This window comes from Dipodomys merriami, unplaced genomic scaffold (assembly GCF_024711535.1).
Source record: "Dipodomys merriami isolate MVZ:Mamm:240054 unplaced genomic scaffold, mDipMer1.0.p SCAF_4, whole genome shotgun sequence".
Lineage (NCBI taxonomy): Eukaryota > Metazoa > Chordata > Mammalia > Rodentia > Heteromyidae > Dipodomys > Dipodomys merriami.
Genome location: NW_027205603.1, coordinates 4194646 through 4210847, shown reverse-complemented (window position 1 = coordinate 4210847; position 16202 = coordinate 4194646). Strand labels below are relative to the sequence as shown.

General features: G+C 45.8%; 1 protein-coding gene across 4 annotated transcripts in view; it reads right to left on the bottom strand.

Annotated features, from left to right (window-relative positions):
• Positions 1-7682: 7682 nt before the first annotated feature.
• Positions 7683-16202, bottom strand: part of Camk1d (calcium/calmodulin dependent protein kinase ID) — a 322858-nt gene continuing 314338 nt past the window's right edge. For 2 of the 4 annotated variants that reach the window (XM_069990366.1, XM_069990367.1), the window contains exons 10-11: positions 15132-15249; positions 7683-12568 (exon numbers count right to left, since the gene is read on the bottom strand). In XM_069990366.1, coding sequence (XP_069846467.1) covers positions 12450-12568; positions 15132-15249 — 237 coding nt within the window. In that variant the 3' untranslated portion in view covers positions 7683-12449. Of the gene's footprint in view, positions 12569-15127; positions 15250-16202 lie in introns of all 4 variants that reach the window. The other 2 variants (XM_069990369.1, XM_069990368.1) reach the window with 2 other exon arrangements.

Genomic DNA, 16202 nt, shown 5'->3' with positions numbered 1-16202 from the left:
AGAGAGTTTTTGGCTAATGATAAGAGAAGATTAGAGAATGTCTGGCATTCAGTGATTCCAGACAGTCTTCTTGTGGAAATCTCCTGCCTACATTGATTTGGGGCTTCCCTGAGGGGTTCACGGTGAGAGGCTCCTGGAGTCATCCATCTGGGAAAAGTTCCTTGTACATCCCTTCCACCCAAGGGCCAGACATTCACCTGATGCTTCTTCAAACTGGGTGATTGAAACTCCAAATCCTCCAGAGGAGGCAATAGCTAACAGGGCTGAATGACCTGAAATTGAGGAGTGGGGGGATGGAAACTCAACAAAGGCAGGTGTGTGTGTGTGTGTGTGTGTGTGTGTGTTGTGTGTGTGTGTGTGTGTGTGTTGCTGTCTGCTGTACTCTCAATACCTGGAACACAGCCTGGCACATAGGAATGCTTGAATTCAGGGCCTTGAGCTTGCTCAGCTCACTTGCTCATGTGCTTTGTGTTGGTAATCCACCACTTGAGCCATACCTCCAGTCCAGCTTTTTGCTGGTTAATTGGAGAATGGAGTCTCACCGATTTTTTTTTTTCTGCCCTGGCAGACTCTGAAGGATGATACTCCAGATCTCAGTGGCCTCAATAGCTAGGATTGCAGGCAGGCAGGAAGCATCAAGTGCTAGGCTAGACATTTGTTGTTGGTGGTGTTGAATAAAAAATGGTCTTATCTAGGTGGTAGAGGGACAAAGAGAAAGGCCAAAGTTTTGAACATGCTCCTTCTGGGCTTGTGGGTGTCTAGGGGTTGAGTTAGAAGGCCAAATAAGAGAAGAGGTGAGGAAATGGGAGGAACACCCAGTGGTACCTCCTCTTTGTGCTCTGACCCGCTGTCCTCCTTTTCTAGGCCTGCACTTGGATTTCCTTGGTCACTTCCTGGTCCGAGCCTGGGGCAGGGGAGTTGGGGGATGGAGGATGGGACCTCACACCAGGGAATGGGTATGCTTTGCAGGCTACTCTGGCTGAGTTCTCGCCCTTGCATATCACTTCTGCTGAGACCAACCTCCTCGTGTACAAGCAGATGTGGCGATCTATGGCTTTCCCACTACAGCTTAGTTGGTCTCTGGAGAGTTTAAAGCTCCCCATGGTAATAAGAAATGCTCTTTCTTGAAACTTGAACTGACCTCAGAGCAGTCTTCTGATGTTTTGAAAGCTCGAGCTATGCTCTCACAGTGAATAAAAGACTTTAGAGACGTGGGTGGGTAGCGCTGAGAACTCCCACAGCGCCCTCCAGCACGGAGACACTTTGTTCCCATACTGTCTGATTTTACTGTCCAGGCTCTGTCCCTCTTAGATCAGAGGGGTAACTAGTAAAGATGGGAAGGAAGGCCAGCAAGTAGGTGCTTGATTGGCTATGTCTGAGGACAGACCACCAGCAATGGCCACAGCATGGTGAGAATCTACTGTGGCATCTGTTGGCATGGATTTGAATCCTGGATCTACCTGTAAACACCTGCCAGAGCTGCCATTGCCATACACTGGCAAATTAAACAAGCACCTGGGAATTTACTGCCTTGCCATCAATAGGAGTCTGAAATTAAGGTGTGGTACAACCAGCTCCCTTTGATGCCTGTAAGAGAATCTAGGCCATGCTTCTCCTCCAGCTGCTGCTGGTTTCCTGGCAATCTTGGGCATTTCTCACCTTGCAGATCTCTGCCTTCATCTTCACATCAAATTCCTCCCTGCCTGTGCCTGCTTTCAAATCCCTCTCTGTCCATTAAAAACAAGGCCATCAGTCATACTGCATATTGCATCAGTCATATTGCAAATAGCTGATATGTATGAATGGGGAAAGGGTACAATTTAACCTACAACATATATTAGTTGTTTAACCTATGACATATATTAGTGTTGTGGCTGGGACAAGTCATGTCGCCGCTCTGTGCCTCAGTTTCCCCACCCATAAACTGGGTTATATAATAGGACCTTATATACTAGGGTTGTTTGTTCAATCAATTGGTCTACAAGCAGTGAGTTGGGGACATGTAGGTTCCAATGATTCCCTTCGTGGCCAGGTCTCAGGGTCCTCCCCTGCTTTCGGAAGGAGCTTCATTCTCTGTCTCTCTAAGTGCATGTAGAATCTAGGAGCTTTTGCTCTAAGATTCGATGGGTTTCTCAAGGTGCAGTGGGAGGGCCCAAGAGGACTGGAAAGAACAGATTCCTTTAGACAAGGGGATGTAGGTTGCAGCAAGCCTGGGCTTGAGTTAGACTGACTCCTGAACAACCTGGAGTTTCCAGGCAGCTGCTTGGTCTCTCAGCTGAAGGTCGTGTGGTGAAACGGTGGCCGTGATTCAACTAGGCTGCATTCAGACTTATTGAGATTCTGATACAACTGGCTTGAACCCTAGTCTTGCCTTGCCTTGCCTTGCCTTCCCTTCTCTTCCTTCCCTTCCCTTCTCCTCCTTTCTGTTCCTTCTCCTTTTCCCCCTTTATTCCCAGCAGTACTGAGATTGAACCCAAGGCTCTAGAAATGCTCTACCACCCCTCTAGCCCTCTTAAGTACTCTTTAACTTCCTCCAAGTTGTTCTTGGACCCTCCATCCTCTTGCCTCAGCCTCCCAAGTGGCTGGGATTACAGGTGTTCACCACCATACCCAGTGTTAGTCTTTTCTAACTGCTCTCAAGGTGATTCAAATATGGGGTCAGAGGGATGAGAGCCACTGGTAAAGAACCCCTTCCCCTGGCCCCCCCCCGACTCTTGTCCACATGCAAGGCCTTTGCTACTTTTCAAAATGTAGCCCAGGAGACCTGCAGTAACACCAGCTAGGAGCAAAATGGAAATGCAGCAGCTCTGGCCCAGGGTGTGGCTACATCAAATCTGCATTGTAGTCACACCAGCCAGATCTCAGGAGAATCAGCTGGGTGGTAGCTTTTAGGAACAAAGAGATGAAGCAGGGTTCTACTCTGGGAAGCCAGGGGGATGTGATTCTCTCTCTCTCTCTCTCTCTCTCTCTCTCTCTCTCTCTCTCTCTCTCTCTCTCTCTCTCTCCACTCCCCCATCAGCTCTGGAGAAAGCCTTTTTGGTACCAGGTTACAAGCACTTAAGCCAGGTGAGTACAAGCACTTAAGCCAGGTGAGTACAAGTACTGACTGAGCAGTCAGTACTTGACTGATGGATACAACCAGGCCTGGCAAGGAACAGGAAGGCTTCCAGTCCATGCATTTCAGAAAGCTAGAAGCCAAAGGAAGATTGGGGGTGAATGAGGGACTGGGGGATGGGGAGACTGGGGAGACAAAGATGTGAGGAGAAAAGGGGTTCTCCTGTGGACCCAGAAATTGCCTTTTTCTGGCTCAGGAACTCTTTCTGGAACGAGGCTGTTGCTGGTGCTGACACTGGAAGGTTGAGTTCCCGTCCACCACTGGGCCTCTCGGGAGGAGATCAAAACACCAGAGATCTGAGACAGCTTCCTGACTTCAAGCAATAGGGTCCAGGGCCACCTGGAGGAGGAAGAGGATGACGGATGGCAGGGAGGTCCACAGGTCAGAGATGGAACTGCACGTACACACAGCACATTTGGGGAACAGAACAGACTGTTTAAAAAAAAATTTAAAAATAGTCAAATCCAGCAGTGTTATCACTATGGTCTGTGTCAGAGTCTAGATAAAATCCAGTTATGTAAAAGAGATGTGATCTGGGCAGATACTAATGAGGACCTTCTCTCTGCAAGTGGATGGTAACAATGACATGCTTGCTGGAGCTACACAGAAGGCCAAACTGAGTTACGGGAGAAGATACATTTGAACGAACCCTACAGAGTAATGATATTACAAACATTAACTGATTGAACGGTATTACTTGGCAACTGGCTCCCAGTTACCTACTCAACAAAGTTCAAATGTCAGGTGGTAGGGGATTTGGTGACTATACAACATCAGGAGAGACAGGAAGGAAGAATGGCCTCTGGGGTCAATGTGTCTTGTACCCATCTGGCTGATTTGGGTAAATAAACCACCAACCCACTGTTCTGCACTCCGTGGGGGTACTCAGAGTCCCTTTCTTGCTGATGGCGGGGTTTGATTGCCAAATGGAAAGCACTCAGCACAGTGACGGGATGATGCTATATGACAGGAGTGTGGTTGATGATATTGACTGCTCCAGTCCCAGCCCTTCCAATGCCCCCACACATCTGTCTACAGTGTCTTCCCAGCCACTCTGTTCTTGCTCACATTGATCTTGCTCAAATTTCCCTGTCCAGACTGCTCTGCCCTTCTTCCCGGCCCAGCTTATACTTTGCTTCCATGCAGCTTTTGTGAGTAGGATTCATGTAAGGTATGTTTGTATGTTCTCAGTGTGAATAAAGATCAGAAACAGAATAGGTGCTTCAATGGAGAAAAAAATACTTGAGAGTCTGATGCTGGTGGCTCTCACCTGTAATCCTAACTATTCAGAATGCTGAGAACTGAGAATTGCTGTTGGAAGCCAGGCCAGACAGGAAAGTTTGTGAGACTCTTACCTCTGATTGGTCAGCAAAAAGCCAGAAGTGGAGCTGTGGCTTACATGGGAGAGCACCATCCCTGACAGAGTGCTCTGGCCCTGAGTTCAAGCCTCAACACTGGCACCAAAAGAATATTAAGGAGAGGAGAAGTTGATGAGGTGGAGAGGATACATATGATAAAGCATATTCTCTGTATAGAAAGAGCATAATGAAATCCACTAAAAACTTTAAATGTTGGTGGTAGGAGGAAGGGGTGCTAGAAAAAAATGATATACATGGAGTGAATTAGCTCAAACTACATGATGTACATGTGTGCACATAGTACAATAAAAGCCCTAATCAAAATTAAATGGCCAAAAGAAGTGGCGCTGTAGCTCAAGTGGTAGAGTGCTCGCCTTGAGCTGAAGAGCTGAGGGACAGCGCCCAGGCCCAGAGTTCAAGCCCCACGACTGACAAAAAAAAAAAAATTAAATGGCCAAAAGGTAAAACAAAAACCTATATTGTGTGCATGCATGTATGCATGACTGAATGAGTGCTTGTGACTAGATTTCCCTAAAGGATGGACGGGAAATAGATCCGGGAGTCTTGTGGGTTCCAGGGCCCCTGGGTCCAATTTCTCCACTGCCGATGTGTAGGGCAAGTCTCCTTGGGTTTCCTGCCAGTGAAGTGAGACAAGGACGCCAGCCCATTTTCAGGGTGTGATGAGATCTGCAAAGTGCTTTTCTGTGTACCAGGCCCTGGGAGGGGGCACAGTGAGGCTAATGAGGTTCTTCATGGCTCACATTCTGAACCCCAGAGGCCACGTGAACCTCTCTGGAAAGAGAGCCTGGATTCTGAGTGCTGAGCTGCAGTGTTCTCCAGCCCTGCAACCCTGCTAACAGTTCGGGCTGGCCCAGAGCCCACAGCCTAATGCTCCAAGGTCCTCTGGACCCACCCAAGCCTGTTCCTTTTCCTGAGGCAGGTGTACAGGCTCCAGATTGGAATATGAGCCTTAATCCTTCTCTCCCTCCTCCCCCACTCTCTCTCATGAAGAGACTGTAACTGGGGTGCCTTTTGTGGAATTGTATATTCTGGAGATATAACTCAAGTTTTGCAGCCAAGTGTCTATGAAAATAGGATGCGGCAGTGTTCTTTCAGAAGGGGCACTGGAGTTTGAACTCAGAGACTTCCTCTTGCTAAGCAAGTTCTCTACCACTCTAGACACTCTTCAAGCCCTTGTAACAGTTAGTTCATGCTTGAACCACCTTGAATGTGGATCCTCCTACCTTTTCCTCCTGTGCAGCTGTGATTATAAGCCTATGTCAGTATGCCTATAGTTTAAGAGAAGGTCTCAGTAACTTTTTCCTGGTTAATTTGGAACCTTAATCCTCCTATTGCTGCTTTCTGAGTAGCTGGGATTATAGGCGAATATCACCACATCTGGCTTTGCCACTGTTGTTGCTAGATCTTTCTTTGTGTGTGTGTGTCAGTTGTGGGGGCTGAACTCTGGGCCTGGGTGCTGCTGTCCCTCAGCTCTTCAGCTCAAGGCTAGTGCTCTACCATTTAGCCACAATGCTACTTATTTCCAGCTTTTTCTGCTTATGTGGTGCTGAGGAATCGAACCCAGGGCCTCATGCATTCAAGGCAAGCACTCTACCACTAAGTCATCTTCCCAGCCCCTAGATCTTTCTTAAACTGAAGAGCACAGGGTCAGACTCCGTGTGTGTGTGTATGTGTGTGTGTGAGACCTAAAAATCACAGCAGTCATCAAATGCATCAACGTTCATAGAAACTTAAGTATTCTGCTCTCAGAACCTGTCTGTATGAAACAGAGTGTTTTCATGTTATGTTTGTGTTGCCTAGGGGGAAAAGGGGAAGCTAGAGGGCTTCAGATCATGTGATTTGCATCTTCTACCATCAAGCAGCACAGAGAAACGTATTAATGTCCTCTTGTACTTGTTTTCAAAACAAGCTCCTTCCATGTTCTTTGGTCAAACAAAAGATATTTGTGAGAGAATTTGTAAGATCTAAATTCATCTGAATGGTTTTTTTTGGGGGGGGGTCACAGGAAGCTTGGATCCAAAGGTGAGAACTGCTGACCTTCGGTTCTGGGTGATGGAAGCTGAGCCCCCCCACTTGAAAAGTTTGACCTTAAACCTTTTCAACTTCAAGACCATAATAAGTACCAACTTCCCATGAGGACTGGCTGGATATTTCTGCACCTTTACTTGGGCTAGATTTTCAGTGACAGTGGGTGGAGGAGTGGGTCCCTTTCAAAAAAATTGTCAAGATACCAACATTGCTTTGGTCACATAACATTTTCACTGATGATGTCACCTACTCACCCACTGAAGGAATCCTTTGTATGGAGACACCTCTGCATTAGCACCTGTGCCTGAAGAGAAGCGAGAAGCCATTTACAAAGGCCAAGACTTCATGTAGCATACCTTAGACCTCTCCGTGGCTCACAGCTTTATTTTCACTAAGGCCAATGCTCTTTTCGGGAGGACTGGCCACGTGAGGGGAACTTTAAATTTTGAATTTCTGTAATGCACATTCATTTCTTCCCCTTCCTTATTTCACTCTTTGGGTGAGAGGAATTGTTTGGTCATTAGACTGGATGGCCATATTATACCTAATGAATTTTGGATGGCTATTTCTTCTCTTCCAACCCTTTTTCTCACAAATGAACAACTCCTCTCTCCCTTGCCAAACCCCCAAACATCAGCTAGCCTTCTGAACAAGAATTTTCCTTCGGACCTGATCAGCCAGGCTGTGCTGAGGAACAGGAAGAAAGTGGGCGTGCCCGAAGCTGGGCCTGGCAACCCATCACCCACCCAGAGGTGCTTCCGGGCAGTCAGCACTGGCTTTTCCTTCCACACCTTATGAATATGTAGTTTCTCGGTTTCTGGGTTCACCTCTTGTTACCTCTGCAGTACAAAGTCAAGGGGGGAGATTTCTGCCCAGCATGCATTGAATCTGACAAAACAGCCCTCTCTTATTCTGTTACTTCCCTACAATAATAGGAAATCTTTCAGGAACCTCAATCCAAAAATCAAAGCCGTCAGAACCAAACTTCAAGACCTGCAAGTGTATTTCAGTTGTAGTGCTTGCTTCTCTTGGGTTGCATTCTAAGTACGGCAAAAAGAAAAAAGAAAAAAGAAATAAACAACCCAAAACTCAAAAAAAGAAGAGAGAAGACGGACATGTTGACACTCTACTCATTATGGAAGAAACAGAACTCATACATGTGAAGGTGATTAATCATCTTTATTGGAGGAAAACAAGAAGTCATCAATCTCATTATGATAGAAATATTGATATGTATACATGATTGTCAAGGCAGAGAATCATTGGTTACAGAGACCCATGGACAATTGTGCAGAGCCGCAAACTGAGGGGGTTAAAACTTCTTGCAGAGTTTATTACATGCAAGGAATAAATGCACAATTTCCCTTCTTTTGGACAAGCATGTTTTGTTTTGTGGTTTTGTTTTTAATGGAAAGTTTGAACCAATCACAAGCCTGGTAACAGACATGGGGGGACATTCCTGGGCGGGGCATGGTAAGCTTTTGGAAAACATGCTTGCTGTCGTGGGTGGGGGGGTGGTAGTGGAAAGGGAACGAAAAGAAGGACAATTCTATTGTGTGTAGCCTTAGAAACCAATTTAGAAATGAATCCAATGTATATGCTGGGCAAGAATGTACCTTCCATGTCTTCTCACCTGGTCATGGGACAAAGATAAACTTTCTCTGAAACGTGCCTGTCTTAAAATGGAAGATGTTTCACAATGTTAATGTCTCATGTCGCCCCCAAACAACTAAGTGTTTGGGAAGGAGAATGGCAGGCTTCAGTGCTGCATGTTCTGGTTCCTTCTTTGGGCCACTTGCAGCCTGGCTGTTACTCTGATCCACAGCCCTGTACCCCAAAGCACAAGGCTTCCAAGAGGGCCTAGGAATTCTAATCTGTCCAAAGCTTTTCCTTGGAGAAACAATTTAACTAGCATTTGGGGACTTTTGAGACCTTGGTGATGTCTGATCTCCACCATAAAGCCTCAAACACTCCTGTCATTTCATTTTCTTTCCTGTCCATAAGAAAATCAAATCACCTGTTAAGTAGAATAATATGGCAGATCTTTAGAAGATCGGGTAATTGTATGACAAGTTCCCCGGAGTGGGGGGACGGGGGGGGGAGGGGGAAGGTTAAAAAGAGGTCTGGGGAAATGCAGAAAGCGGCCTTAGTACACAGGGTAAATGCAACAGCTTGTCCCTTTGGTGTAGAAAGATACAGACACAGAGAAGCCATTTGCTTTATCCACAAAGCCAGAACTCAGCAGCCACATGCTCAGTGTTTGGCTTCCAAATGCCCAGACTTGGGGTTCACCCAGCTCCCAGAGCCACAACTGAACTGCTCTTGCTGCAGGAGGGTAGGTAGTCCAAAAAGGACCAACTCCTTCTGGTTGACTCTGGGAGCTTCGGCTGCTGTGTGGAGCAGGAGGCAGGTCAGGCCACGGCCAGCATGCAGGGCAGATTTGACAGCAGGGCTGCAGACCATGATGCACTGGGGTCACTGAGGACTCATGGATGGGGAGTGGGGGCTTTTTGCTTCTTCTTTCTCTCTTCCATAAACCTGCCTGCTACACAGGGTTGAGGTTTGCAAGATAATTTATCAGTGGACACATTTTCTCGTGGTGTCAGAAAATAATACTCTGCACCTTTCAGCATCTGTTTTCCAGTTCAGTTTTTTTTTTTTTTTTTAGATCTCAACATTTTGAATTCTGAAACATCATGGAATACCTTTTCCAAAAATATCAGGTACACTTGTAGCCCAGATCTACAACCAGGTGGATCATATACTTCTATATACATCTTTTTTTTTTTCCCCCTGCCTTTTGGAAACAAACGAAACAGTGTTTGGTCTGGAATGTGGTAAGAAGGCCAACTCTGCAGTGAGGAGACAGGAGAGGGAGGAAGTACTTGGTTAGTATGACATGCAAAGCGCTCGTGCACTGATTAGATCGCAGGGCCCGAGTTTCATTTGCCAGGAATGACTGGGCCAACCTGGAAAATCTGTTTTTGTTTTTTTTTTAATGAAAAATGGGAGGAGCTGCCCTTTGCTGGTCCATGCCTTCCTTTCTCCTATCTCCTGCCTTTAGTCCCAGAGTAGTGGCACAGGTATGCTTTTGCTAGTGAAAAGGATCAATTCTAGCCAAAGCTTTGTTCATAAAACCTCAAGTTTCCACAGGCTGATTAGGTTAAGCCTGATTTTCCATGAGGAAAATCCTTTTAACAGGGAATCATCTCTCTGCTTCTCTGTATCTATGGTGGCTTTGGCTCTGAAGGGAATTCCCCTCTCCCATCCACCATCCACCATCCAGCCCGTGCTGGACACTATGATGAACAAATGAACAGTATGAGGCTCATGTGGGGGAGGTAAACTGAGTCTGGATGCCAAATTCCTTTCAGCAGACTGCTAATATTTTGTACTGTTCAGCCATGAGCATCTTCTTCTGTCCTATGTGTAACTGCTGAGTTTCCCGGATACAATGCTAAGAGCTAGTTGGAGACTGAGACCCTTCCTAAAGTCACATGATGCCGTGCCCTGTTCTTGAAGTGAGATATGATGTTTACCTATTTAACTAGTAGTAGTGACTGAACCCAGGGCTTCACATTTGCTAGGCAAGTCTCTTATCATTTGAGCCATGCTTCCCATCCTTTTTGCTTTCATTTATTTTTCAAGTTAGTCCAGTGCTTTGGTCTGGGAGCCTCAGACTGCGATTGTCCCATCTCTGCCTCCTGGGTAGCTGGACCTACAGTTGAGATTATATGTACCACCATGCCTGGCCCTGAGGTGAGATTTTAGAATCAAGTACAGGAAATTATACCAGCTTTTTTGGGGGAAGGGGGAAGGTAGGAGGGACATGGTTTCTCCATAGACTTTTTTTCTTTTAAAAAGAGATTAAACAAGGTGTATTTTCCCTTTTGGATTTGCCTATGGAACTAGGGGCAGAAGAAGGTGATGAATACCAGCCTGTGGCAAACATGAGCCCTGGGGTTGTTACTTCTCTAATCTAGCAGCCCCAGTTCCCTTAAGGCTATTGTAGATAAAAATGAGCTTTACCTAAGCATGGTCTGCTCACTCCCAGCTCCTGCTCTCTATGCCCTACCCCAGTATCAGGCTTCAGACTCCAGGAGGACCTCGTAGCATCACCCTATCTGTGATGTATGTGGGAACAGGTTGACCACTTGTCTGACTTTGCTGTATTCTTATATATCTGGCCCTGGCCCTGTGTCCTTAGGGAGGTAGCCTGGGGATGCCAAGTCTTACCACACACTGTGTGGGGGTGTGTGTGGTGTGTGGTGTGCGGTGTGTATGTTAGAAAGAGCCATCACCTATCACAGGCAAAAGTGGGGGAGTGACAAAGGTGACTTGCTTGACTGGACTCTCCATGTCTGGCCATCTATAGAAGGGCCTGAGGACAGCAGCCAGGATGGTCACTGGTTATCAGACACATCTACTTGGACCCCTACAGAACTGAACCTCAGGATAACAGAAAGGCATGAGGGCTGATGGGGGACTTTTGCAAAGCTGGCACCCAGAGCCACCTGTCTGGCTCTACAGGCTCTACCTTGGCGTATGTTTGCCCTGAGTTGCACATTACACTTGCACCCTCCTAACACCCAACCACCATGTGAGTTACATGGTGTAGTTTGTAGGCACCAACAAAAGTCCCACATACTGGAGAATCCATTAGTTCCTGGCAACTTGGGGCATTTCGTGACCCTACCACCACAGGTTTTTGATTTTTGGCTTCGTCTAATGAGAGATCGCTTCATGTACCAGCTGAGCCATCTCTACTGGTGGTCAGTGTTCTTTTCACTTGATGGGTGGGTCAGTTTTCTTTACCACTCTAAATAAATGGTGTCTTCTTCAAAGCTATTTCCTTTTCCTCTCTTGTATAACATTCGTAAGAGAATAGTATTTTTTAAAAAAAGTGGAAAAACAACCTGTGTGTGTTAGAGGCCATTTTAAGTATAAGATTAGAAATTCATTAAAAATAAAAACTCAGAGGACGAGATTAATTTTAAAAGTGCATAGCTAAGGTCAGAGTTTTTGACCGTCATCCCTCATGAGAAATGAGGGCTGCTTAAAGTATGTCCTTAAACAAAATGGCAGCCATTTCTTCAGTAATGGCGGCTCCTAAATCATGACATTGTGGGACTGTCATTCACAGAGTAAGGGTTGCCTGTGAAGTGGAGCCTTTGGGTCTCAGGGGAGTGGGCTTCATTTCTGCTGTGGTGGGGGGATTGATGGAGGAGATGCTAGAAAGGTTTTCTGAAGTTTCTCCCCCCCTAGAGTTTCCTGGAGAGAAGGTAGCCCCACAGAACTAAGCTGTCTTCCTATAGAAACAAAGACATAGGACAGAAAGAAAGTGCATTCTTAGCCTTGGAGATGGATTCTTGATCCTCTCATTCAAATTTTTAAAAATACCTTTAAATTCCCCATGGAGGAAGAAAAAAAAACTCTCTTAAAGGTTAACATAAAACTACTAATGAAGAGCAAAAATACAGATCATGGAACTGAAAGATACAGATCAAAAGACAGAACCTCCAAAAGAAAAGAGAACCCTAATGCACAATATTTACCAATATTTAAATAATCCAGTTGAAACCTTTTTTTTGTTTTGTTTTTCATGAAAAAAAAAATACACCCTAGATGGCTGCCTATGCTGAGAAAGGTGGAAATGACGGAGTTGGGGGAGAGGAATAAGAAGGTCCATTCTGTTTCGAGATTCTTATATACAGCACCAGCTCCCCTTGAGTCTGTACAGTTTGTGAGAAATGAACACTTCAGAATTGCAGTATAAAATATGGCCATAAAAAACCTTCTGTCTTCCAGTCCTAAGCAGGTAAGTGCACCATGCAGGGTGGGGTCTCCAACAATGGAGTGGTTCCGGCCTGGTGCTCTGGGGCTCCCCTTCCCCGGCCCTGCCCCCTGGGTCCCACCTCCAGAGCGGGTCACTTGCTTCCGGTGTGCACTGTTGTCACAGTGGTGGGCCTGGGTCTCCGCTCAGCTCCAACTCCTGAGACCCCTGATGAAGAGGAAATGAAACTACACAGCGTGGAAGGTGCCAGGCCTGTGGGGCAACAGTGGAACATAGGTTAATTCATGCTTCCCTTTCCCTCCCATCACTGCTTTATGAGGGGCTGCATTACAGAGGAGCAAAGTGTTACCCACTTGACCACTGTGTTTCTTTTTGGGATCATACCTCGGGTGTCAGTCGTGGGGCTTGAACTCTGGGCCTGGGCACTGCTGTCCCTCAGCTCTTCAGCTCAAGGCTCGCACTCTACCACTTGAGCCACAGCACCACTTCTGGCTTTTTCTGCTTATGTGGTGCTGAGGAATTGAACTCAGGGCCTCATGCATGTGAAGCAAGTGCTCTACCACTGAGCCACCTTCCCAGCCATACCTTGGGTCTCTTGCATGCCTAGATAATTTACCACCAAGCCAGCGTGTTCTCCATTTTTATCCACATCTAGAGAAACTTTTACAATGTGTTCAAAATGCGTTATTCTTAAATCCAATTCCCTCTTTGTTTGTGTGTGTTTGGTAATAATTATACTGGCTTTGTATTTGGGAATGACATGGCTTTTGACGCCATGTTTTGCATCTTACAAAGCATGGGGAGTGATAGGAATGGCTGGTTTTCTTACATGAAGAATGAAGGAAAACTCTCTGTTCCTGTCTGGCCTTTGGCTGGTATGTTGTAAGAAGCATTTTGAGACACAGGGCACTTTGAAATGAGGATCTTCAACTATCTCTATGTGGACTTTGCAGCCCCTTGTCCTAGAAACACGCCCCCTCCAGGCAGCCCTGAAATCTCCCTATGCAGATGTGTCAATCTGGATATGAAATATCCCCAAAGGTCCTACGGCAGTATTTAAAAGTGACAGCATATTGGGATCTCTAACTTAATTGATGGATTAATCCATTGATGGATCCATAGTTGAACAGGTGGGGCCTAATTGGAGGAAGAGGTCATGGGGTAAGTCTTCGAAGTATATCTTCTCCCGGGCCTCTCTGTCCTCTTTCCCCCCTCACTTCCTTCCTGTTCCTCTCTTTTCCTCTCCTCTCTCCATCTGCTTTCTGGTTCCTATCAAGTGAATATCCCTGTTCCGCTGTGCCCTTCTGCCATGATCCTTTGCTTTAACACAGGCCCAGGTGACCCTGGTCTAAAATCTCTGAAAGTGTGAGTCAAACTAGATCTATCTTCTTATTCACTATTTTTTTCACTCAGAAAGCTGACTGACACAGCCACAGAAGGCCCCAATGTGGGAGCACCAGCTGTTGCTGTTCAGCTCCAGAGGACTTGGCTCCAGCCCCTGTGTCAGCTTGGATGTAGGGAAGGCCGTTAAATAAGATATTATTGTGAGCTTTGCTGTCAGTGTCATTGCATGACTCTCTAAAGAAATGATATTGGTAGTGTTCCTTTGGTCAGAGGTGGATGGATCTATGGGTGACATGTGAATGTGGTATTTAGGAGTATGTAACTGTGTCAGGAAATTCATAGAGATGTTTTGGGAGAATTTAAGGATTGAACAGTCCCAAATGAGATGGGATGGCTCTGATTTGTGTTTGCAGTTCTGGGGGCAGAACCCAGGGCTTATGCATGCTAGGTAACTGTTCTACCACCGAGCTATGTCCCAGTCCTTGGTTGTTTGAGACGAGCTCCTGATATGTAACCCAGGCTGGCCTTTGACTTACTATTTATCAAGTGGCCGGAACTCATGGTCTTCCTGCTTCTGCCTCCTGAGTGTTTGGACTAGAGGTAAGCATCACTATTCCTGGCAATGTGATGTTTGTCTGACTGTCTCTCTCTCTCTTTCTCAACAGTACTAAGGATTGAACTCAGGGCCTTGTGTTTGCTAGGCAGGCACTCTACTGCTTGAGGCATTCCCCAGTCAACTAATGGGATTTCTCCTTAAAGAGGAAAGAAGCCCTTTTCTGAGCCAAATGGGAAGGAGCATGATGCTCAAGGTGGGGCCAAGCTAAAGGGCTATGCAGTGGTTGTGGAGATGAGGGCCAGTGGAGATGATCAATTGCTCTGAAGTAGAAAGAAGCCACTGGAATAGCCTCATAGGAGATTAAAATTAATGTGGAGAGGGGGCTGTGGAGGAGAGAAGATTGTTAGTGTACTCTTCAGGGAATTATATTCTACATAAAGATGAGAGATAATAATATTACTATTACTTTTGTTGCAAAGTCAATGCATGTCATATAAATGAACTCAAATTACTATCACTCATCAAAACAATGATAAACATTAGAAATCAGTGGGGTCAGGCTCTCAGGACCCTAACTTCCTTCCCACAATCCTTAAGAGTACTGATACAATGAGAGCAAACTGAGGAAGAGGAGACAGACTAAGGAATGCCTAGGCCCTACCCTGACAGGCTGGCTATGTGGAACTTGAACCACAGATTTCTCATCTCTAAATGGAAACAATGCTACTAAGTGTGTGCAAGTACTGAATAGTTATGTTTACAAAATATTGTGTTAGGATAGTTGGGAGCATGAAACAAGGTAAAGCACTGAAAATGCTGGGCAAACAGCAGGTGCTCAGGCCAGGACCTCTCTCCTCTCCACCCAGACCCATCTCAGATACCCTCTAAAGAATTCTGGCTTTGCTACATACGCACAATCTTTTTGACTGGCCAAGCTGAGGCTGCTGGAGACACTTGCACTTGAACTATCCAGGCTGCTGCCGAGGTGTAGTCTCCTCATATGTCTTACCACAGCGGTGGCATTAAACGCTTGCTGAAATTTAAGAAAGAAAAACACAAGAGAGAAAGGTCAGAGGCTCCTGATAGATAAAAGAAGACTCTGAATGCTTCCTTTTTCTTACCTGGTTACTCAAAGCATCACAAGCTGCCATCTCCTATTCTTCTTCTCTATTTGGGGGAATGGGTAATGCTGGGATTTGGACTCATGACCTTGTGCTTGCTAGGCAAGTGATCTACTACTTGAGCTGTACCCTCTTTTTGGCGGAAGTTGCTGATACTGGAATTTGAATTCAGGACCTTGCACTTGCTAAGCAGGTGCTCTAGCACTTGAGCCACATCCCTAGCCATTTGGCTTTCGTTATTTTTTGAATAGAGACCTACATTTTTATCCCAGCTACCCTGTATCTCAATCCTCTTAGTTATACTTCCCATGTAACTTGGATGACAAGCATGTACCAACATGCTCAGCTCATTGATTGGGATTGGGTCTCACAATCCCAAGTGATCCACCCAAGTTTGATCCTCAACTTTGGGCCACTGTGCTCAACTTTCTTTCTTTCTTTCTCTTTCTTTCTTTTCTTTCTTTCTTTCTTTCTTTCTTTCTTTCTTTCTTTCTTTCTTTCTTTCTTTCTTTCTTTCTTTCCTTTCTTTCTCTTTCTTTTTCTTTCTTTCTTTCCTTTCTTTCTTCCTTCCTTTCTTCCTTCCTTCCTCTCTCTCTCTTTCCTTTTGCTTTCCCTTTCTCTCCCCTCCCTCCCTCCCTTCCTTTTTTGTGGCAGCAGGGATTGAATTCAAGGCCTTAGACTTGTTTAGGCCAATACTCTACCACTTGGTCCATGCTTTTAGCCCTTTTTTAGTGTCTTTTTCAGATCAAGTCTCATGCTTTTGCCCAGGTAGCCTGAATTACTATTTCTGCCTCCTGACTAGCATGGATGACAAGGGATTCCACCATATCCAGTTTGTTTTTGAGAAAGAGCTTTGCTGATTTTT